The following is a 15,511-nucleotide window of genomic DNA, read 5'->3' as shown; positions in this document are numbered from 1 at the left end:
TTAAATTCTTGAAGAAAACATTGTCGGTCGTCACCATTGTTTGTTTTTTTGCAACCAATGAACAGAAGTGACCATATTTGGATTGTGGAAGAGTTACGTAGAGACGCTGTATACGTCTTTGGTAGCAGCAGCGACCGGTCAATCACAGTAGTCCCGCCCTAAAGCATCCCCTGCTTTATGGTCTGTTTGACTCTAAATGGACCATAATGTACCAAATGAACATCATGCTGTATTGAAGAAGACTTGAAACTGGAGATTGAGACATAAACTCATGTTTACAATGTTTACTGAGGTAATAAATGAAGAGAGAAGTAGAGTCATTTTCTCATAGACATCTGTACAACCAGAGGAGTCGCCCCCTGGTGGACACTAGAGAGAATGCAAGTTTAAGGCACTTCCACATCGGCTTCAATTGGCAGAACCGGAGGTTGGCCCGTGTTTAAAACCCTTCCACATCAACAGTCTCACACTTGCACGCTACTCATCTTTGAGAGTCGGAAGTATTCAAATAGAACGGTTTTGGCTGAAATGCATGTGTTTGGTAAGTAGTGAGCATATTACGAGGGGATTGATATGAAACCTGGACCCTTCTGGCCCCCATCACTAAAAAAAATGTAACCTCACATTTAATTGTAAATTATAGTTATTCATGGGCAGTGATGAATAAAGCATACGTTAACACTGAATGAGCATTCTTGTGTTTATTTTTACGTCGATTGTTACCAAACCAATGGAGGTCATGGTATAAATAACTGTAATGATTTGGTACCCCTAACATCGCATGTGGCCAGCCTGGCCATGAACCGAGACACGGGTCATATATTTAATGAAATGAAGGCGTATGTGTTCTGAGAGACTCGAGAGTGACTGACTTCAAAAACAGCTATGTGGTTTGGCCGCTAGGGTTCCCCCCCCCCACTTTAACCCAAGCACACAGTCACACATGCTCAGAGCAGAGGAGCCTCTCGTATGCTGCCGCCCTCCTTCCTGCATTCCTCAGAGCCGCGGCAGACTCCGTGGGGGCAGAGTTTAATGGGTGGAGATCAAAGGTCACTTCCTGTGCATTGATTCATTGAGATTTGCCATAAGGAGCTGAGCATTAAAGGATTAACAGAGCATATTTGGTGGAAAACAGATCCCCCCCCAACCCCATGCATTGTTATTTATCATGTAAATAAAAAGCAGATAAACTACATCATTGTTTTTCTCCACCCACGGTATGCTCTTAATATATTTCAGGGCCTTTTCACAGAAGAGGATTGGCATTCGGGGAGGTTTGATCGTGATCCCAATGCTAACAAACTACGATGTAAAAACTTTGAGTACGGTCCTTCAGTGACATGTGAGACAATGACAAACATCCCTCAGCCTCTCTGACTGCGCTCACTGGGAGACACTGATGAGTGCAACATTCACTTGATCCTGATACAGAACCATAGAAGTATAAAGAAGTAGAGGTCGTCGTCATGACGTCCCCGATCGGTTTGAGGACGACGGTTTTGAAGCCTTGATTCGCCATCTTGGTTTTTTATGCAACCAGTAAAACGGAAGTGACCGTATTCGCACCGAGGAGGAACGACAACGTGCTATTGCCGGCGTATGCAGCTCTGGTAGCGAATGGTCAATCACAGTAGCCCCGCCCTAAAGCATACTTGGTCTATTTGACTCTGAATGGACCCTAAATTACTAAATGAACATCATGCTGTGTTGAAGAAGACTTGTGATTGAGACCAAGTGGTGGCTTGGTGTGGTTGGGCTCAGCTGCAGAGGGGACGGAGTGGTTTCGGGAACGGTGCCGGTAAGAGGCGTAATTAGTATCAAGTGTAATCAATCTCTGATTGTATCCATCTCCTATAAAAACACCAGTAGGGACGGAGGCGCCGGACAGGACATATGCTGGCCGGTGGGAGCGAGAGACAGCCCGACGAAATCGCCGACGGCTGGGCGCTCGAATGCACGGCGGCAGAGTATGGTCATTTTCCAATCGACTTCTATAGAATCACAAGAGTCGCCCCCTGATGGTCATTAGAAAAGAAGTTCAATCTCTTCAGCATTGGCTTCACTTTGCAGACCCGGAGGTTGCCGTCTGTACAGAACGTATATTGTCTGCCAGACGCTTCAGACTGACATCTGTGAGGGAGAGGGAGAGGAGCAGCGCTGCTTTGTTTCAATACTACCTGTGAAATACAGCTTTTACTCCTGCCAGAGGAGCTGAATGCATGAGTGTCTGAAATGATGTTTATGTCAGTCATGGAAACTTCAAACACTGTCCTGGAATTCACAGTCCTTGTAATAAATGTCTTTTAATCTGTCACTTCAACAGAATTTGGATTTCGCTCCGCAGACTGCTGCATAAATGTGCATGGATTATCGCATACAAAAGAAAATATGTAGACCTATCAATTTATATTTATAAGTAAAGTTGATCCTACTTTCTGGTGGTTATGTAAGGAGCCTGAGTGGCCTGTCACATGTTGACCAGATGTAAACTAGGTAACATACACACAACAGCCACATATCCAGGAAACCTCCGGAACGCCTGAATCCTATCAGAGAAAGAGCAGATGTCAAACACACACACACAACTCCAGATAGTAGAGTCTGTCCTGCCCCCTCATTTCATATTCAATTAGCAGAATCAAGGGAGGAGGCAGACCTGACCTGCTGTATCCTGTGTGTGTCATGGGACATGACATGATGAGGGGCATATTGCCACAGAGAGTGAGGCACAGAGGGGAAAACGTTTTCAGCTACAGTCAGTCAGTCAGGTGTTCATCAGGCCGCAACCTCTGGTTCTAAAGAGTGAAGCCGGTGCAGAAGTGTCATAAACCTGCATTCTCTCTCATGTCCACCAGGGGGCGACTCCTCTGGTTGTATAGAAGTCTATGAGAAAATGACTCTACTTCTCTCTTGATTTATTCCCTCAGTTAACATTGTAAACATGAGTTTATGTCTCAATCTCTAGTTTCAAGTCTTCTTCAATACAGCATGATGTTCATTTAGTACATTATGCTCCATTTAGAGTCAAACAGACCATAAAGCAGGGGATGCTTTAGGGCGGGGCTTACTGTGATTGACAGGTCGTTGCCGCTACCAGAGACGGATATGGCGTCACTACATCACTCCTCCGCATTCCAAATATGGTAACACCGTTCATCAGTTGCAAAAAAGCTGGCGATAACGATGCGCCTAATTCGAGGCTTCATAATGGCAGTCCACAAACCGTGTGTGTCACAATGAGCGACGTCACGATGACTACGTCCACCTCTTATGTACAGTCTATGGTTCTACACCTGTCTCTCCGTTGCTGCGGTAGCTGGTCTGGAACCCACAGGCGGGTCTGCCAGCTCTGGCTTTTCAGTTGTGTTCGCCATAGAGCGGTGAAGTCCTGACCCTTCCAGTGTCCCCCATGGGACTTTATTTTGGAAAAAACATGCGGCAACGGCGAGAAACAATAATCATATGATCCCGTTTGCGAGTCAAGAAAGGCGAAGGTTTGCCATGGTAGTCTCGTTTAGTTTTGTGCGAAACCGCTCAGTGAACTACATCTATCTTGCACACTGCATGTCCCCAACACTAGCTAGCTAGCTAATCTAGCTATGTTCCACACACAGATGTAACGTTAGCTTACCCGATGTGTTTTATCCATCGACGCAAGACCAGTTGTTTACCTTAAGAAATTTCACAGCCTCACATTTCAGCAGCTTTAAGACAAACTGCGACATTCTCGACATGCAAAATGATCTTTTAAATTAACAAACATATGTGTGATAGATTGTGCAATTCAAACAGGATCAGAAAATATGAATATGTTGTGTCTCACCGCTAACTACCGTACACATTTTTTCCGAAATGAGGTCCCACCATGGTCTACCAGAAATAGAGGGAGTTGACCTCTCTATAGTATGACTGTGAGCTACGTTGCTAACGGTGTACAGCTAAACTGGCGCTTACGACCATCAGTGCACATACCGTGTGTTCCCCACACGCGGCTGCGTGCACTGGACTGTCACGGTATAGCACGAATACAAGAAATGTTACATTCCTACGAACAATCCTGGCATTTTTGATGCATATATATCAACTACAAGCATCCGGATTCTACTCTCGGAATGTCACCTGTAAAAATGGTAATTTGGATGAGGTCACTGCAATTACAGCATGCGGGGGAATTAATTACAATAAAATAAGTGTCTGATGAAGTTAGTTGTTCCTTTGTAGTACGATTTTTGGATACACTGGGAACTTGTTAAATTTAGCAACCAGGCTAAGCTAACAACTTTACTATCTTTACTTTCCCCCTTCAATATTTTGTATTGAACAAAATGCCAGCGGGAAGTTCATTTAGTATGAATGAACGACAATAACATACTACAGTAGAGAAAACAAGTTTGACACCAGCTCCTCAGCTAAATGTTTGAAATGTGACTTACTTATGTGTTGCTTTTGGTTAAAAGATGGATTTCAAATGGAATTTTAAAGTAGAATTTTAACCAACGATCTGACTATTTCAAAATGTTGGGAAAGTAAGGTACCCAAGTGGATGGCAATTGTTTTCGCCGTTAGTTTATAAGATGCTCAAATTGCAAAAGTGGTAAAACGAGGAAGGATACAAACATTAATAACATATTACTTAAGTAATATGTTAATAATAACATATTACTTATGTAATATGTTATGTCGGAAGACAGTAACAAAAGAAAACATATTTTACAGAATATGGAGCTCAATTGATGAAGCTTTGTAGATTGACTGGAGCTGCATTATCACCCAGCATCCATACATTTTACGAAAACAATTGTACTAGACATGGGACGATACGAAAATGTAATTATTTTGGCCAAAATATTTGCAATTCACGACATTATCCCGATTATGATCACAATATGCGTAAAACTCCTAAAACGGCACTAACAGCAGGGATAAATGTATCTTACATTTTCTTAAGAAACAAATATTCTTATTCCATCTTGAAATGGACAGACATTGTTTTGGGTGAAAAACAAACATATATCTTATATAAGGTAATCATAAATCTTAAGGTCCCTCTGCATCAATAAGAATGAATCAACAACACTATTGCATGAGTCTGTTCTTTCTTACATGACAGATAATCTTTGTATTTTTAAATCAGACTGTTTTTTACTTGACAGCTTTTTTTCGAGTCACTCAATTGACAATATTTTGCGATTATCCAGAGAACTGAAATTCACCACGATCTTAAAACTTATTGAGTGTATGTTATCGCAATCCACGATATAATCCTACATCGTTCCATCTCTACTTTATATCATCAATATGTTGTTATGTTTGTCGTGTGTGTGTGTTTCATAATTCATGGAGATATCTGCTGGTTTGGCTGCCATGCTATATGTTTTTGTTAAAAAAGAATATATACAGAATACTTTTTTAGTTTGAGACAATAAAAGAAAAGAAAATGTATTTTTACCATCAACACTTGAAATGATGAAGGCCCTTTGGTTAGGGTTAGGAGATTCATGTCACATCTTTACTGGGTTTATTTCTCTTTATTGATATTTAACAATGTCAAAACACTAGCAATGGGTTGCCAGTGGGAAAACAACATTATATTACATAGTCAATTCAAATAGCTTATACCTAGGGACAGCCAAGAAATGCAACTGTGTATGCTGCACTTTAATCTTGTATTCACAGAACTATAATTAGGTTTGCGGGACTCAGGCCGTGCCTGCTCACAGTGGACATGGAAAGAAAAGGGGGCTGCCGTTCACTTCCCTCCTTCCCCTCCTCTCCCCCTCGGCTTTGAGGAGGCAAAATTGGTTCCAGATGCATTCTCTCACGGTTAGCCTCCATAACCGAATCACAACATGAAAGAAACAAAGTTTTCACAAAACCTCGGTAGAGAAGTATGGAATGTATGGCATTTCTACATAAAAATAAAGTGTGGGGAGGCCGTCCCAAAAGAAGCCATTAGCTTCCTACGGCAGACCGCTTTCCCACATGGTGGGATTTATTACACCTTTTTGGGGACTTTGTGAGACTTGTATTACTGTCACAAGCCTTTGGGAGACAATGTGCACCCCAAATGACCATCTAAAGAGCTGTGTTGCTTTCATGTTCCTGGCAGATGTGTCAGAAGTCAAAAGAAAATGTATGCAACGTGATATTTATCCAGAGCAAATCCACATCCTGCACCCATGTGGACTGAAACATCAAAGATCTACCAGCCAGCATGTTAGACCAATTTATACCCCTGCCTGTGTGGAGCCCCTTGGATAAAACACGAGCCACGGGAAGCTAAGATACACATGAGTCTAAATGATATTAAAGGGTGGCAACAGCTGAAGGTCTCTTCACAACACGCCTCCACAAATGGCTAAAAACTAACGTAGCAACAAAGTGCAAAGGGACAGCTCCATGTTGACTCAGCCAATTAACGAGTGAGAGCAGTTTCACGGCCAGTTGTCCAACGGCACCGACACACCTCTGTGTTTGCCCGACGAGCTCAACGAGTCCGAGAGAATTAATTATCACCTCGAGAGGCTAATAGAGACACATTCTGCTTACATGCGCTGGTTTCTGTAAGCAGCCAGACTCCAGCGAAGACGTCCGGCAGTGGTTCGTCCCAAGTCTCCTGTCTTAAAGCTAGGGAAACCCGATTTACAACTAAACCCCGAGCTGCACACATGTGACAGATATCCTATCAATACCTGGTATTAATTAAAAAATAACGTTCTGCTCGAAGTTTGCCGGTGCTCACGAAAGTAACGGAACTTATTTTTTTTGGTGTGAGAATGATATGGGGATAAGGCGCCAACAAGTTAAAACATGACGTTTTTTTATGGAAGTAAATGCGTGTTGAGGGTATGGAAGGGATGCCGAATAGAAGAATGGGTCCTGTTGATTATTAAAATGTCTTACAAAATAACCCGAGCAGCTGTGTGCATTAGCTAATAACTGAGGAGGACTAAACGCGCTACATTCTTTTCGCGGTAACGGTCCCGTTTCACTTTTCCCCTGATCCGCAGTGTCAGCTCTGGTTCTTCCTATCCCGGCTGTGTGTCACACACGGAACCGAGTAACTGCACTTTCACAACTCTTACAGCCTCCCAGCAGTCAAACATTAGGAGAGGGAACCCACCGGGGAACGCGTATAATAACGACGCCATAGTTGACCGAAAACTTCAAAGGCTCGTCCAGAAAGATGATCCTGTTGTCAGAAAACGCTCCGCGGTGCTAACCCGACACGTCCCGTTCTCCGGGCCGGGCAGAGTGTCATGCTAACATTCATTCCAGTAATGGATCAACTCAAGCTATCGTCGCTTTGCTCTTCGGCAAAAGTACAAACGCAAACATCACCACGAAAGCCCTTAAGATAATATCGCAGACTTTTTAATTCGGCGTTCAACAAACACACTAAACATGATTCAATGACAACTTTTACAATTGTTTCCCCCGGTATTCCCACAGTCAATTCGCACCGAGACGCTCCGTGGTGGGCGGTAGCTAGCGCGGTGTACTACCGGATACAATGTATCCGTTTTATTGAAGAAAGTGCAGGTTTCTGTACGTTTTGTTGCCCGAATTCGCCAGAGGACGTCTGTGAATCAGGAGACGTCGCGACGACCAGTCTGCGAGGTGTTCACCTTCACTAATAAGCAAAGCAATATCATGTTGTCAGATTTGTGAATGGAGTTTGGCGTGAAGTTGTCACTCCTACATCCAGAGCGAGATCTCGGGCTAACGGGATGGCAGCTGTCAGTGAATCAACAAGTTCCTTCCCGACCTGCAGTGCACGAACGACATATGGCTTTCGGCTTGAATTATACACCGTTCTGTCATTTTTCAGCAAGTTAACCAAATGCATTAGAGACGCAGACGGTATTATGGACACATGACATACAGCTGGAAGCAAAAACCCGGGCGGACTCACCCTGAGCTCCGAGCGGCTGGCAGTAAAAGTTGACGGCGAGGAAGAAACTGATGATCTGGAAACACACACGCATCTTATTGAAATCCTAAAGGGCATCGTGGACAAGAAGACATAGAAAACACTGGTGCTGTGACATGCTCCATGAATCCCCTGTTAACTCGCTCTCTCTCTCGCTCTCTCTCTCGCTCGCTCCACAGCTTCCAGTTGAGTGTGTGGACCTCAGAGGACATGCGCAGAACGGGGGACGGGACCGGTTAACGGTGACCACCACCCTTCAGGCTTTTTGATACAGATGCACACAGTTCATTCGTGCTCATTGGATTCAAACAGATGTAAGAATATATGACTGAGGGTTTTAAACACCATAAAAAGACTACTTGTATAATATGTCCTGTCCAAGATGGCGGCGTAAAACGTTTTACCACATAAAACACAAATAACGAGATAATAGTCAAAAAACAAAACAGAAAAAAGTTTAGAAGAATGGAGAATCTAAGAATTGTCATTCAGTGCCAGGAGGACATTCAGTGCTCAAATGTTCCTAATCCTGTTTTTAGAATCTTGCATGCTTATAAAATAATCGAGTCTAACATGTCTCTGTAGCTCACCAACACGAGGCTCCAAAAACGTTAAAAACGAATTATGTTTGTCATCAACATAACGAGGAGACATTTTTGATGAACTTGTCTGCAAAGTTACAACGTTGTACATGCAGAACATATCTGCAACATGGTCACCGACTGTATTTGTATTTATTTTGTGTCTGCAATATCTGCTCCTGTGCTCGGGGCAACTAAATCATGGTGAACCTTTTGTAGTGTTTCTGTAAATGATGGTCTGCATTTGTACATCCACCCCAACACTGAAAACATGCTTCCACTCAACACAATCCAGCTGCAATTACACTTCCCTCAAAATCTCTTTTGGCAGAACAAAGTATGAACGTTCTAGGAGATTGCACTGGTGTCCTTGCCTAATAAGCATAGTTACAGCACGCAATGAGTCAGACCAAATATCAAACCTATTATATATAAATCGATACGATTAGAATTATGGCGGTCATTATCGTGTCCATGAATACCTAAATATCACATCCTGTAAGTACAAAAGGAAAAACGAGTTTTTCTTAACAGACAAAGAAAAAGACTGAAAATATTAGAAGAAATCATAATGTACCAGCAAGGGACTCTACATTTTCACTGTGAACTCCAAAATCTAAGAACAATAGATAAACAAAACATATACATGTGGTTTCTTTGTTTATCAATATGTTGTTGTTTTTTCAGAAGCAAAACAACAGTTTTATTCAAATTCATTGATTTATTTATTTAACCCTTTATCTTAAAAAAAGAAAAACTTTAGATTCTCTGAGCAATCAAGAAAAAACAACCCAACTTGTGATTCATTCATTTTCCATAGACGCTGAGTCCCAGCCACAGTCACAGGCGAACTGGAATCCATCCCAGAATGCAATGGAAGAAATGTGGCTCGATGGGTTGGATCCCCGGCTCCTCCTGTCCTTGAGTGAGACACTGAAAGTCGGCCGTGAGCGCATCAGATGATCAGTGTGTGCTCATGTATCCACCTTCCCTGCATGTCGGCTGTTTGCTTATAAAGATTGTTGGACTTCAAATAAATGCAAACACATCTTTACAATCTTTGAACATTACATCTGTAATGTTTTATGATGTGTGATTATGTGTAATGGTTAGATCACACAACAAATGAAATATTGCCACGTGAAAAATGTAATGGAGGTAGTTTGTGATACTATTGATCTTTTCAGGCAGTGGTTGCAGGACCTTTTGGCTTGGGACCCCAAATCACACATTGCATTTGTCTCATAGACTATATAAGGAGTAGACGTAGTTATCGTGACATCGCTCATTGGTTTATAGACTGCGATTTTGCCATGCCAACTTGGATTACGGTCGTCGCCCTGTTGTTATTTTTTTACGTTTTTCTTATTTTTATGTCTTTAACTTTTTCAGTCTCTGTCACAAACTCTCAAGTCAGAGTTGGTGACAGTTGGAACAGTGGAAAGGTGTTGATGAGTCTTATTTTGTTGTGTTTTACGACCATCAGTGAGGTGAAATGACTGGAGTCTGGTGGCTTTGAGAGAGCCCAATAATTGTATGTGTTGCATGTAAATACATTGTAATAATTCTGCAAATCTCTGTTGATTTTATTCGTTATTTTCAATACGCATCACATAGCGTTGTGTCGAAAATGTGCGCGTCCACCCGGGTGTCATGTTTCCATCTCTGCACATTGAAGCTGGAGCAGATGAATACCTGGCACGACTGCGGAGTCGTTTGTCCGGGTTAATGGATGCTGATTGTGAAAACTAAAGCCAGATGTTCGTGGGCTTTTTTTCCAGTGGGGAAGGGGCTCAAGTTGTGACCAGATCATCTATAGAGTGATTATCTTTGTCTTATTTGAACACTTTTTAGAAGCCTGAGGATTTAAAATTCGCAAACTTGTATTTTATATGAAAAAACCATCCATCTGAAAAATGAATCCTAATTTCTGTTGGAGAATTTTTTATTTCTTTTTTTGTCCTGTTGACCCCTTATATTTATCTTGCGGCCCATTGAGTTCTTGTGACCCACAGGTTGGGTAACCACTGCTCAAGAGAGTGATATTGTGCTTGGTAACAAGTGCAAACATGTAGCTCACTATGAACATGAAAACACAGAAAGATATGTATGGTATGGGATACTTTCATAATTACTTTAATAAATATCAATCCACTACATTTATCTTCATGAAAGACTTTGTAAAATGTTGTTTTACAAAGTAATGTTTAAGTCAAGCCAGATAAATGAATGATCCCAGCGCAGGTATCGCCGTCGGTATCGGGACTGAAAAAGTGGGATCGGTGCATCCCGAGTTCAAGCATGAACTTCAGCATCGTACAGTAAAATGAGCTGCAAAGGTAACGTCTGGATAATAACTTTCTCATGGTCCACTTATTATCTATATTCATGAGCTTTCGACCGCATCTCATAGTCTTTATTTCTGCATGGAGCTTTCATCACATGACCGAAGAATGGACCTTGATAACAGTCGTTCACATCCGACCACAAACCATCCTCGAGAACTGAACACACCTCACGAAAACTGAAGCCCATCCACTGGTGAAGACCATGAAGTGTGGTTGAATGCTCTGGAAACAAAAGTCGGTAAGTGGACCATGAGTTGAATGAGAAGATAACCATTCAGGTAAGACGGATATGGCGGTTTGTCCTGTGACAGGAAGTGTGGGCTCCCAGTCTGTCCCCTCATTGTCCCTCTTGATGCCCTGTCAACAGGACCAGGCTGCTTTTTGTGCTGCCCGGCCACCAAACAGCAGGGAAATCTCTGTCCAGGGAGACAACCCTCTTTTGTAACGGGTCAAAGGTCGTGAGTGAGGAGGATGTCAGGGGCTGGAGTCAGCGCTTTGTCCCCCATGTGGCTACATCATGCCGCTGACAGGCATGAATAGTGAGGGGCCCCCTGGCAGCAGAGAGGAGAATGAAGCATGTATTCATAGATGTACTGAGGTCATCTGTGTCCTCCGAGCTAAAGACATATGACATGGTACTCTTTGTATGACACGGTAGTATTCTATTACCCACTGGAGTATTACATTACTCTACCCTAATATCTTATATACTGTATTTATTATTCCATTAGCCACTTTCATATGACATAATATTCCTTTACCTATTTTAATGAGACATATAACACTTGATTTATTTATTGCAGCATATTCACTGAAATATAAGTTATTATTATTTATTTTTTTTACTTTTCTTATCGGGTTTTTGCAGAATTATAAAACATTTGTATCAAGTACAATTGCGTTTTATAATGCGACATCATGGAACAAAGACCAGGAACAATAACAAGCACAATCATGAGGACGTTCAACAGCACATCAATGTTGTACCGCTACTCTGAACAAATGAATTCCTCTTCACCACTCCACGGTTCATTCTTTAGCTTGGAATATACCTTTTTTAAATTAGTTAATATAAATGTACTTGAAAATGTGCACCAGGCATTGACAGATGCATTGGACCTTCCTATTTCTACAACCAACGTCCCAAATCCAATGTGTGTGCAGGGATGCCTCATCAGCATCAGTCTCCGAGCCAGTAAAGTGGTGAAGGTGATTACATTCTGTTGAGATAAAGAGAGAGACAGTAAAGAGAATCTCACCCGGTATTTCCTCCCCCAAATCTGTCTCCCATAATGACTTAATTGAATCGAGTGAGTTTATGAATCTGTGAATAGACTCTTGAATAAGCCCCTGTCAGAGATTGAAAGGGAAAGAGAGTCAAAAATGATCCAGAGGTGATTAGGAGTAGTATTCTATTTTATTACATATCACCACAAACACAATTATAATGTTTTATATTAAAACCTGCAGTTTGTAACCTCCGTCCTTATGTTAAGGTCATTATAGTGGGGCCTTCGTCCAGTTTCACTGTCGGACAAATTTGACCTTTCAGTTATTTTAAATAATCTTATATAGAAAAAAACATTTAAAATGCTGTCAGTTTAACGACATCATTTTCAGTGATTTAACGCTGCTGAGTTAATGGTTCCAATAATGAATCAAATGGCTTTAAGCAGTGGCAAGACTTGTGGTATTTACTTAAAAGGTCTAGCTCATTGGCTATCCTTCATGTCCGATGTCCCCAAGTCCCGACTGCCCTTGGTTCCACGTCATGGCCTGTCTGGAGTGTCGTGATCTTGATGGTGGTATCCTTGTGGCCTAGAGCAGTGATTCTTAACCATGGGGCCACCTAGAGGGCTGCAAAAAACTTTCAATTTTGCACCTGTGGGCCGCGAGGGCCGTGGGACCGCAAGACACCAGAGATATCACTGTTATCCATGAGACGCTCAGTTACAATATAGCTTCCCACCACCTGGTGGCGGTAATGCATCAGTCAGCTGTTTAACAAGCTACAATAAGCAGAAAACACTCAGCTAGCCGCTAGCCCAGGGGTCGGCAACCTGCGGCTCTTCAGCCCGTCTGTTGCAGCTCCCTGAGCCTACATCAGGGGTCCCCAACTTGCGGACCAGATCTGGACCCAGGCCCTAAATCCGATTGATAATTCGGAATTATACATATTAGGCACTGAGTTTATACTTTAACCGGCGCGTCTTATCCAGCCGTTACGGCACTTCTTCGGCGATGCAGGAAACACACCAACCAATGCATTGTAAATCACATCAGGTGATGCAGCTCAATATGAGTATTCTGACAAGTTTCCTGACTCGAGCGAGGTTTACACACACCGTGACACACGGGGGAGAGACGAGGAAATAGAAAGAAGAGCAGGGAAATTGTGCCAATCGAAGAAGATATCTCACATGACATTCTCCAAAAAGAGAAACGTGTTCAGAGAGAATATAATTTATGAGCATGAATGAACAGAATCCTAGATGTTAATTATTCCCACAGGCAGTTAAATCCTCTACCCCTGTCAAGCGCTTTTCCCTGCAGGTGACTAATCATGATTTTCAGACCCCCACCCTCTATAAACTAACAATGGATAAATACAGAAAAAGAAAATTCATGGAGGAAAATAGGGAGTTTAACTCTGGTGGATGTCTTCATTTGCTTTCACTGCCAACGATGCTGGTTTACCTCTATGCTTCCAGAACAAACGCACAGCATGTGCTGAAAAGTATCACGCTGGAGATGAGCGACAAAGAGCGAATCCTCAGCTGCTGCAGAAAACTCTCCTCTTCATAAGAGTTTTATATTGTTATATCAGGTAAAATTGCAATAAAATGTCAAGAATTGTCTTTATTCTTGTTCTATATTTTCATAAATACAACAAACTATAGTTTTTGTATTTATAATATAACTATATATAACACTTTATAAGTTGTGATATCAAATAGCTTTTGCAGCTCCAGACACATTTTTTTAGTTTTATTTGAAGCCTTCAAAAATAAAGCGACACTTAGCGACGAAACATCCAACGCTCGTGGGAAAGCCTGTTGGGCTTCTTGTTGTGTATGCAGGTTTACATACACATGATAATAAATGTCTTTGTGATCATCACATTGTATCATCTCATTTATTTGACAAGGGTTTTGCTTGTTACACTGTAAGTGGATTTAATATAGTTATTGAATACAAATCAAACCAAGAGTGAGATCAATTGGTTAAACTTAATACAGTGTTAATATTTGAATGGGCCCCGGGACACTTTGTACTTGAAAAGTTGGGCCCCGAGGTCAAAAAGGTTAAGAACCCCTGGCCTAGAGGAGACTCCACTCTGTGCAACCCAGGCAGAGTCCATGGCCTCCTGACTCTCAGTCAAATGAATCCGCTTGAAATGGAAGCTGCCAGTCCATCATTGTTTTAAGGTTGGGTGGAGGACGTGGATCATATGAAGCCTGCAACCATCTTTGAATTGTTCTACCACAACATCGTTGGCTTTGGCAAGAGTTTTAAAATTATTTAGAACAGGCATTCCCCTCCACTGATGCTGTGCCACCACTCCACGCCACTCCACAACACTCCACACCACTCGCTATTTGCTTTGAAGTTTCAATTTGAATTCCTTTGCATTGGAGTCTTTGCTACATTACATGTAATCTGTAGCACTGTATTTATCTGCCAATATCTTGTATTTCCCACTGATTAAAAAACAATCGCTAGAAACAGAATGCGAGCACACACACACACACACATCTGCCCACGGCAGCAGCTCATTGACCAGCGGGCTGGAAGAATAAAGTGTCTGTTGAAGAGAGAGTCTCTTGTTTGCAGCCAGAGCTACAGTACAAACCCTGAGGCTCCCTCCGGCACAGATTGGCCAACTGGCTCCCAGCTTCAGCATAAAGCTCCATTGTCATGGCAGTTAGGCACCATGATGAGTTCAGTGTTGTTGTTTTCCATTCGGTCCGTCTTTGTCTCCGCCAAGCAGATGTTTATTTCAGTTATTACACAGCTTTACAGATGTCCACCTGGGAGTGTGTGTGTGTGTATGCAGCCAATATCAGCCATACACTAAAGTGTAGATCCAGTGATATCGCTTTTGAAATGAAGAATATGATATATTACTTGGAGGAGGTTCATCTAGTCTGCGGTGTGCAGCTCCGATTATTGCTGCTCACTCACACCACCACTATCTGTGCTGCTGAGGGAGGCGGCAGAGCTACAACCAGTTGAGTGAATAATACACAAAAAGGATGCGTGTGGGGCGATTGTTCAACCCGATCCCACGGAAAGGCGTAGAAATAGCACTATAGTTCCGTGTGTCATTATTACGCATTTTAGGTTATGTGTTTATGTAAAAATAGTTGATATAGTATTAGCATACTTTTTAAATTCAACTATTAATATTGGCCTCAGAAATCCAGTGTTGGTTTGCTTGCAGTACAGTATGGTTCATTATTGTGTTATCAGTGCATTGTGTTTAATTATGTCTGATGTTGGGGCAACATACAGTTGCTTATTTATACATCTAAACCAGGGGTCTCAAACTCCGGGCCCGCCACGTCATTTTATGTGGCCCGCGAATCCGCCAGCAAAAAAAAAGAAAAAGTAAAAAAGTTAGACTTGATAATAAAAATATCCCCATA

General features: G+C 42.1%; 1 protein-coding gene across 1 annotated transcript in view; it reads right to left on the bottom strand.

Moving 5' to 3' along the window:
* Positions 1-8,100, bottom strand: part of reck (reversion-inducing-cysteine-rich protein with kazal motifs) — an 86,996-nt gene extending 78,896 nt beyond the window's left edge. Inside the window, exon 1 of the mRNA XM_079292473.1 lies at positions 7,916-8,100. Within this exon, the coding sequence (XP_079148599.1) occupies positions 7,916-7,988 (73 nt within the window). The 5' untranslated portion in view covers positions 7,989-8,100. The remainder of the gene's footprint in view (positions 1-7,915) is intronic.
* Positions 8,101-15,511: the final 7,411 nt, after the last annotated feature.

Source organism: Melanostigma gelatinosum (assembly GCF_949748355.1).
Source record: "Melanostigma gelatinosum genome assembly, chromosome: 20".
NCBI classification, from domain to species: Eukaryota; Metazoa; Chordata; class Actinopteri; order Perciformes; family Zoarcidae; genus Melanostigma; species Melanostigma gelatinosum.
Note: the sequence above shows the minus strand (reverse complement) of the source record. Positions and strands in the feature narration are given on the sequence as shown.